General features: G+C 46.5%; 1 protein-coding gene across 1 annotated transcript; it reads right to left on the bottom strand.

The window, feature by feature from the left end:
* Window positions 1-103: 103 nt before the first annotated feature.
* On the bottom strand, window positions 104-8435 carry faah2b (fatty acid amide hydrolase 2b). The gene is made up of 11 exons (XM_023972140.2): window positions 8150-8435; window positions 7162-7244; window positions 6814-6950; window positions 5750-5959; window positions 5373-5492; window positions 5143-5278; window positions 3612-3729; window positions 3412-3531; window positions 2107-2218; window positions 1056-1244; window positions 104-828 (listed from the first exon to the last, which is right to left on the bottom strand). Exons 1-11 carry the CDS (start codon window positions 8333-8335, stop codon window positions 653-655), a joined length of 1587 nt encoding a protein of 528 aa, XP_023827908.1. The 5' UTR covers window positions 8336-8435; the 3' UTR covers window positions 104-652.
* Window positions 8436-9072: the final 637 nt, after the last annotated feature.

Genomic DNA, 9072 nt, shown 5'->3' with positions numbered 1-9072 from the left:
AAGATCGATCGGAGTGAGTGGGACTTTGATAGTACAAAAGTCAATCATGGCTGACTAGACATTCTTTGTGCCAATAACATTCGCTTTCAGTGCAAACACAGACATTCTTTCTTCAGTGAGAGGTCATTGAACCAGACAGTTCCATTGGGGTAAGTGCTGAATAGTGTGTACTGTGTGTGTGTAATAGAGCTAGTCTGAGCACAAGGCTAAGGCTAGTAAACACACCCCTTTATCAGCAGTTAGGGACATACTTACTTCCCTTAACCAGAGATCTAGGATCAGATTATCCTACACCCAATTCTACCATTACCCATTAAAAATGGGTAAGGACAACAGTGCGGGGCAAAACATTTAGATACAAACATGCCTGTGACTTGTAGAAAAAGGAATCATGTCGGTTCTATTCATGACATTTCTATCTGCAACATTTGACCACCTTTCATACTGAACATGGCCCAGTGATCCTCAGGTCAGGGCCACTATCCATAAAGCGTCTTAGAGTAGGAGTGCTGATCCAGGATCAGGTCCTCCCTGTTCATGTAACTCGTTTATTTTGATTTAAAAAGGCCAAACTGATTGTAGACTGTCTCTTATACACATCTAGATGTGTATAAGAGTCCTACCCTGCAATGCTTTATAGATACAGGACAGGTCAGGCGGCTCCAGGGTCTCTCCAGCCTCCGTAGGTCTTCTCCAGGTAGAGGGCCATGGCTAGGGACAGGCGATCCTGGTGCTTCCCAGTCACCACCTGCACCCCCAGGGGAAGACCCTCTACACTCAACCCCAAAGGGCACTGGGTCACAGGCAGCCCCAGGATGTTGATGACCCCTGGGGATGGAGGGGGGAAGGATAGAGGGATGCAAATGAGAGAAATCTTTGGAGTATGTTGCATTCATTCAGTGGTGGTGTACAGACAATTCATTCTGTCACATATTTGTGACCGCAGCCCTGAATCATTGTGTGATTTGCCTGAAAGTTTGAATACCTCAAGTTATATTAAGATTTGGTTCATAGATTTATATGATTATTAGATATTGTCTTCCAGACCCTCTCACCTGTGTAGGCGAAGTTGAAGGGTGTGAAGAGGGGGTGGTGGTGTTTGGGGGCGAGGTGAGGGTGGGTGGGGTACAGGAGAACCCCGTCTGTACCCAACAGCTCCTCCATCTCCTTCTGTAGCTTCTCTTTCTGCTTCAGGATGAAGGGAGAGGGCTTGGATGAGCTGGTAATCTCTACCAGGGCCAGGCCTGGAACACACAGAGCAACAGAATGACCATGATTCCAGAGATAACACAGATTGATTAGCCTATACCAGAGATGGGCAACTTTGATGGGGGTGGGGGCCACAAAAGGGGCTGCGGAGGCACGTGGGGCTGCGTACCCACATCCATACCCCTCATGACAGTGAAGAGGAAGAATGTACGTTTTAGAGTTAATTTCCTGCAATACTGTGCATTTTGTCATGGGGCGTAGAGAAAATGTTGCCATTTTTAAAGTACGTTTGCTACAATTCTACACATTTTGCCATGGGGCAAAAAAATATTGCAATTTTATAACTCATTTCATGCAATTGTACTCATTTTGCCATAGGGAGGAGGAAAATGTTTGCCGTTTTTAATATGATAACCGATGATCAATGGACCCCTCCCCGGTCAGGAATTCGACCATGCTTACTACATGTTTAGATAGCTGGACGCTACACCAACCTACCAATGTAAAATKAAAATAGCTGACATGGGCTAATTGAAGGACTGCTGATGCACAACCACGTTTTGAAATGGCACCTTGTGTATTCTAACTCTCAACAATAAGTTGAGACCACAATTTTTGGGGGGGTCAAATTGGTCCGTGGGCCTACAAAAGGAGGGGCTGCCAGTTGCCCATCCTTGACCTATATCATCATGACAAGAGGACCTAAAGATACCATGTTTGATCAACTGACAGTTGACTCAGTTGATCAAAGTAGCTCTGGTTACTAGAATACACCCGGGCACGAACAATAGATAGGTCGACAAGGTCACTCAGTTGACTGGCAACACTTAAAACATATCACTAGACCCGAAACTACTATTACTAGACAGGATTGTCAATGTGTGTTTATGTTGTTACCAATAGCAGCCATGGTGTGAGGGGACCTTCCCATCATCCACTTGGCCAGCTCCCACACTGGCCACACCGGCCTCCCTGGTTCCCCCATCAACACTTGGAAGGGTGTGGGGCGCTGCGAGAAACACATACACACACGTATCTACACTGAACAAAAATGTAAACGAAACATGTAAAGTGTTGGTCCCGTGATTCATGAGCCGAAATAAGATCCCCCKAAATTTTCCATATGCACAAAAAGCTTATTTCTTTCAAATGTTGTGCACAAATTTGTTTACGTCCCTGTTAGTGAGGATTTCTTCTTTGCCAACAAAATATATCTACCTGACAGGTTTTGTATATCAAAAAGCTGTTTGAACAGCATGATCATTACTCAGGTGCACCTTGTGCTGGGGGCAATAAAAGGGCACTCTAAAATGTGCAGTTGTGTCACACAACTCAATGTCACAGATGTCTCAAGTTGAGGGCGCGTGCATTTGGCATGCTGACTGCAGGAATGTCCACCAGAGCTGTTGGAATGTTCATTTCTCTACCATAAGCCACCTCCAGTGTTTTAGAGAATTTGGCAGTACGTCCAACCAGCCTCTCAACCGCAGACCACGTGTATGGCATCGTGTGGTTTGCTGATGTCAATGTTGTTTAAAGAGTGCCCCATTGTGGCAGTGGGGTTATGGGGGCAGGCATAGACAACGAACACAATTGCATTGACGAGTTCCTGAGGCCTATTGTCATGCAGCCATCACCTCATGTTTCAGCATGATAATGCACACCCCATGACGCAAGGATCTGTACACAATAACCGGAAGCTGAAAATGTCCCAGTTCTTCCATGGCCTGCACACTCACCAGACATGTCACCAATTGAGCATGTTTGGGATGCTCTGGATCGACGTGTACAACAGCGTGTTCCAGTTTCCATCAACTTCGCACAGCCATTGAAGAGGAGTGGGACACTTTACACAGGCCACAACAGCCTGATCAACTCTATGCTTAGGAGATGTCGCGCTGCATGAGGCAAATGGTAACACCAGATACTGAATGGTTTTCTGATCCACGCCCCTACCTTTTGTTGTTGGTATCTGTGACGAACAGATCCATATCTATTCCCAGTCATGTGAAATTCATAGATTAGGGTCTAATGAATTTATCCCAATTGACTGATTGTACCTCAGTAAAATCTTTGAAATTGTTGCATGTTGCGTTAATATTTTTGTTCAGCATAGTTAGGATGGCAGTACTAGTGAGGCCTCATAATACCCCCATAAACGCTACCTAATGAAGAAGACAGCAGCAGCAGCAGTTGACCCACCTTGCCCTCCTTGTCGGGGAGCCCCATGTACGTATCCCAGATCTGGAAGCCATATTTGAGCCCAGAGAGACGCACCTCCTGAACCTTGACCCCTAGGTCAGACTCGAGCCGCTCCACCACCTGGTAGAAATACAGATGTCTTTGTGAATCTACGTTTGCGCGTGTGTGCGTGTTGCGGGTCTACTAGGCATTCTACTCACCCTCCTCTGGGCTTGAAGGAGCTGTTCATCTACAGCACTCACCAGAGGAGAGCCTCCATCGTGAGGGATAGAGAAGAAACGCAGGTTCCTCAGATCCACCTCAACGGACAAAGACAATCTGTACAGAGACATGGAGAGCTAGGACAGTTAAACAGGTGCTCAAAATGTCATGGTTTTGATATACACTACATAACCAAAAGTATGTGGACACCTGTTTGTCGAACATCCAAAAATCAGAGGCATTAATATGAAGTTGGTCCCCCGCTTTGCTGCTCTAACAGCCTCCACTCCTCTGGGAAGGCTTTCCACTAGATGTTGGAACATTGCTGCTGGAACTTGCTTTAGGGAGGTCGGGTACTGTTGTTGAGCGATTAGGCCTGGCTCGCAGTCGGCTTTCCAATAAATCCCAAAGGTGTTCGATGGAGTTGAGGTCAGGGCTCTGTGCAGGCCAATCAAGTTCTTCCACACCGATCTCGACAAACCATTTCGGTATGGACCTCGCTTTTTGCACTGCCCCAAACTGTTACCACAAAGTTGGAAGCACAGAATCGTCTAGAATGTCATTATATGCTGTAGCTTTAAGATTTCCCCTCACTGGAACTAAGGGGCCTAGCCCGAATCATGAAAAACTGCCCCAGACCATTATTCCTCCACCAAACTTTACAGTTGGCACTATACATGGGGCAGGTAGCGTTGTCCTGGCATCCACCAAACCCAGATTTGTCCGGCGAACTGCCAGATGGTGAAGTGTGATTCATCACTCCAGAGAATGCATTTCCACTGCTCCAAAGTCACATGGCGGCAAATTTACACCACTCCAGCCGACACATGGCATTGCGCATGGTGATCTTAGGCTTGTGTGCGGCTGCTAGGCCATGGAAACCTATTTCATGAAGCTCCCGACAAACAGTTATTATGCTGATGTTGCTTCAAGAGGCAGTTTGGAACTCGGTAGTGAGTGTTGCAAATGAGGACATGCGATTTTTATGTGTTATTGCTTCAGCACTCAGCAGTCTCGTTCTGTGAGCTTGTGTGGCCTACCACTTTGCAGCTGATCCGTTGTTGCTCCTAGACGTTTCCACTTCCCAATAACAGCACTTACAGTTAACCGGGGCAGCTCTAGCAGAAATTTGACAAACTGACTTGTTGGAAAGGTGGCATCTATGATGGTTCCATGTTGAAAGTCACTGAGCTCTTCAGTAAGGCCATTCTACTGCCAATGTTTGTCTATGGAGATTGTATGGCGGTGAACTCGATTTTATACACCTGTCAGCAACGGGTGTGGCTGAAATAGCCGAACCCACTCATTTGAAGGGGTGTCCACATACTTTTGTGTATATGTATGTATATATTTAGTGTAACTTCACAAAACTTAGTCGTATGGACATTAAACTTATTTGCATTTTTGTATGCCTGTAAACTACCCATGCACCATTGGTAGTTAGTTGTTTCTAGTTAGATGTGTTGAAGCCTTTACTGAGAATACTGTGTTGGGTGTTTTAGTCTGTTAAAGGTGTGATGGGTTGTGTACTTGTAAGCATTGGGTCCAGCCATGATCCTGAGCATGGGCAGAAGGTCCTCAGCATAACGACACATGGGGCCAGTACTGAGGTAGTCCTCATGACAACCAGAGGCAGGGGGGTACTGACAATCATTAGATATTACACCTACAAATAACACAGGAGAAACATGGCCAATTACACACACGCACTAGCATCTACATATACACCAACACACACACAAGGGGTACTCTATATTTACCTGGTGTGGTTTTATGGCCAAAAACGCCATTGAAGAAGCACGGCATACGGATACTTCCACCGATGTCAGAACCTATCCCGATCACCGATGCTCCACCGCCAAGTATACTACCCTCTCCACCTGCAGTCCACAGGAAAGGAGGGAAAGAAGAAGAGCGATTGAGATAGAGAAAGTAAAGCTTGTCCGAGCCAGAAAGGCCCATAGGGGCAGGAACCTATTGTCTGTTTCTGTAGGTGAGGTAACTTGATATAACAAGTAATTAATACGCACTATCAGTCCTTTGTTTTGGACATCTACCTGTGTTATTACAGCTGTAATACCGTTAACACATACCTTCCCGTGTTATTACCATTTTATAACACCTCACAATACCACACCTGAGCTGCCGCCTGGTGTCCTCTCCTGGTCATAGGGGTTATTGCAAATGCCGTATAGGTGGTTGTGGGACTCGGACCACATGCAGAGCTCGCTGGAGTTGGTGACCCCCAGGGGGATGGCCCCGGCCCTCTTTAACAGGGCCACGGGAGGGGCGTCCCCCACTGAAAGGACCCCGCGCCGGGAAACCACACCTGCGGTGTTAGGCATGCCTGGCGGACAAAGGGAACGGGTGGGGAGAAGTTGAACATACAGGTGGAACTGTAAACTAGGATATAATCCATGACAATTTGACAAATATTTGGAGAGTGCAATGGCTTGGGTCTGTTACGGTTGTGGACTAAGCTGGCAGATAGAGATATTCAAAACCGTTTTCATTTGAATAGGGACAGATGCACTTTACTGATGCTTATCTAGTGGGAATATCATCAAAGAATGTAATGTATCTGATGGTGACGAGGCAGAGGGAAAGTTGTTGATGGTCGAATGCTGTTATGGTGAGACCTTAGGACTGTAGGAGAGGGTCTGTGTGTGTGTGTGTGTGTGTGGGGGGGGGGGGGGGGGGGGTAGGTCTACCTATAGCAGTGTTTCTCAATCCTGGTCCTGGAGACCCAAATGGGTACCCTTTCTAATTTTTGCCCTTGTACTAACAGGCCTAAAGCACTAATTAAGGCTTGGTGATGAATTGATAAGTGAAATCAAGTGTGTTAATGCTAGGGCTTTGGGTCCAGGATTAGAAAACACTGACCTATAAGGTAGGCCTACACACTCACCCAGACCCGCTCTCATAGCCTCACTACAGGGTACACAACTACATGAGTAGGTACACAGTGTGGGAGAATACAGGAGAGGATCTAGGTCAGCCATTTTCAAACCTCTGCTTGAGGAACACCCCCAGACGTTTCACAATTTTAGTTGTAGTCCTGAGCTAGCTCAAGGGCTGGATGATTAGATGACAAGTTGAATCAGGTGTGCTAGTTCTGGAATAGTTCAAATATTSAAACAGCTGGGCGGTCTCCGAGGAGAGGTTTGAGAAAGGACTGTCTAGGTGAGTGTGTAGACCTACCCCGTAGAGCGAAGGCCTCTTTGACAGTGAGGGGGACCCCCAGCAGGGGAAGTCTATCCTCCAGAACATCCTCTCCCCCGGTCTCCTCCTCGATCAACTTGTCCACCTGGGCTGCCTCTAGCAACGCTGCTGCAAACCTGGAGAGAGGGAGGAGAGGAAGCGAGAGAGCAGAGGAGGAGAGGAAAATAGGGAGCAGAGAGGGAGAGGAATAGAGAGAAAGAAGAAAGAAATAGGCATATACAGGTTTAGTTGTGTGTCAGGACATAGTGGAGGTAAGGTGAAACTGCAACATTAGATTTGTAACCATATGACATTTAACCAGTCTAGTCCCGGAGTACTTGTACTTGCCTGTCCTGCACCATAGCATTGAGCAGCGGGTTCACCTCCTGAATCCTGTCAATGTAGGCCTGCACCACCTCCACGCTCGACACCTACACCAACCAACATACAGTACAGACAGTAGTGCGCCTGTGTGTGTGCATCAATTCCAGTCAATTCAGAGTAAACCAATTTCCAATTCAACATTTTCCTCATTGAAAAGCCCTAAAGATTGGAATTGCTGTAGTCATAAACTTCCTGAATTGACAATTGGAATTGACCCCAACCCAGTTTCATAAGGAGATAACAGCACAAGGCTGTTGCCTAAGAGCCTATTTCTGCTTGATCTTAAAATGTGGTCGGAGACGCCATATGGATGGTGTGACGCTATTTGCGGAGCCTCCAGAGGCACGCAGACGCCATATTGAGCTCTGTACCGTATATATGTGCGCATCTCAAATTTTGTAACAGTGTGGAGGGCTAGGTATAGCTCCGCATTGACATGATTGGTTGTCTAAACACAAACTGACTTCCTTGACAAAAGCTCTGCGCTACTCCGCGAAGCAGAAAAAGTATGAATGCCCTGACTTCTGCAGAGGCCATATCACCGTAAATGCTGCACGGCCAATGCAGACGTCGGATTGACCATGTAGCGCCTTTATGTAATGGACATGTGCAGACATGTGCAGAGTGCAGTCACAGCCCAACTGCTCCCAGAGAGCAACGCAGTAGCCTATCATGCAGCAGATAGGCTCTTTATCAAGCCGTTGTAGAACCCTGTCCTAAGCTTTTGGTATTTTATTAGAATCCCCATTATCTGTGGCAAAAGCAGCAGCAACTCTTCCTGGGGTCCACACATGGTGGATAAATGAAGATAACTCACGCAGCCCTTTTACCATTGGCTACACCATTCAGGCCTACGGCACCGGAACCGTACAAGTGGAAGCACTCCGGAAAAGTAGTATCTCGCGTAAAAAGAGATTAGAACATATAACCCGGTACCGGGTAGCCTACGGACCTCTCTCCGACGAATCCTTTGCGCGAGCTGCATCGCAGACATCATCAGCAGAGGGTTGGTGACCGGAAGAAGTTTGGTGAATCCACGGGACCGCCTGGGAGAGAGGAGTCGAAAGAGCGCAAAGAGCACGCCCGTGCACGCACTCAGAATCCATACCTGGGCCCGTTCTAGCCGGGTCAACGCCATGATCACAGCTTTGGTCACCACCACCGCACGAACTGTTTTGACAGCAGGACACTGTCGTCGTCTAACATAACAACTCCCGGCATGCAGCGTGTTATTATGGTTCTTATCTATAAATGGGTTGCAGCCGACCTCGCTATCAGGTCAGCTGTTATCTATTGGACAGATTCACGTTTAAACGGAAAGTGACAACTTTCGCGAGAGTTGTACTTCTCGGTAACCGATATTAGGTCAACCGTGGCTAAATTTTAAACCGATATGAAGTGGCCAAGTGTGTGAACAATCAAAAGGTTAATGGTTAACCATTTGGCATCGTGTACTTCGATACGTAGTCTATGAGAATAAAATGCACTGTATTGAATATATTAAATGTAAGGTATCAAGCAAACCAAATAAAGAAAATAAGTGTACAACATAGTAGACAACAAATTATTATAGTGACATATTGGTCACAAATCACTATTTGCTTAGCTAAATCCGCTCTTTTAAGCGAGCGCAATGAACTGTTATATCTACATTGCACCACATGGTAGCAGTATTGCTATGATAAAAACACGATGCGCACTCAGACAAACTGAGCAGGTAATCATCGGGGTAAATAACTGCGCAATGCATGTCAGTGGATTAGGAAACCAAACCCACGAAGTCTGCATTTTAACCATCAAAAATGCTTTCCACAAATCCACGTTCCAGAATTTCCCTCAATATCTACAGGACTCAAACTGTACTTGCTTTTCTTT

This window comes from Salvelinus sp. IW2-2015, linkage group LG3, assembly GCF_002910315.2.
Source record: "Salvelinus sp. IW2-2015 linkage group LG3, ASM291031v2, whole genome shotgun sequence".
Taxonomy (NCBI): Eukaryota; Metazoa; Chordata; class Actinopteri; order Salmoniformes; family Salmonidae; genus Salvelinus; species Salvelinus sp. IW2-2015.
The sequence above is the reverse complement of the archived record's forward strand: the minus strand, read 5'-3'. Positions and strand labels throughout refer to the sequence as shown.

Excerpts from the sequence above, each read along its gene's own strand:
- faah2b (XM_023972140.2), bottom strand. The coding sequence starts at position 8,335 with ATGGCGTTGACCCGGCTAGAACGGGCCCAGGTATGGATTCTGAGTGCG. Across the intron at positions 7,245-8,149 it reads AAAGGATTCGTCGGAGAGAG|GTGTCGAGCGTGGAGGTGGT; the intron begins GTCCGTAGGCTA and ends TGGTTGGTGTAG. Across the intron at positions 5,960-6,813 it reads AGAGGCCTTCGCTCTACGGG|GCATGCCTAACACCGCAGGT; the intron begins GTAGGTCTACAC and ends TTTGTCCGCCAG.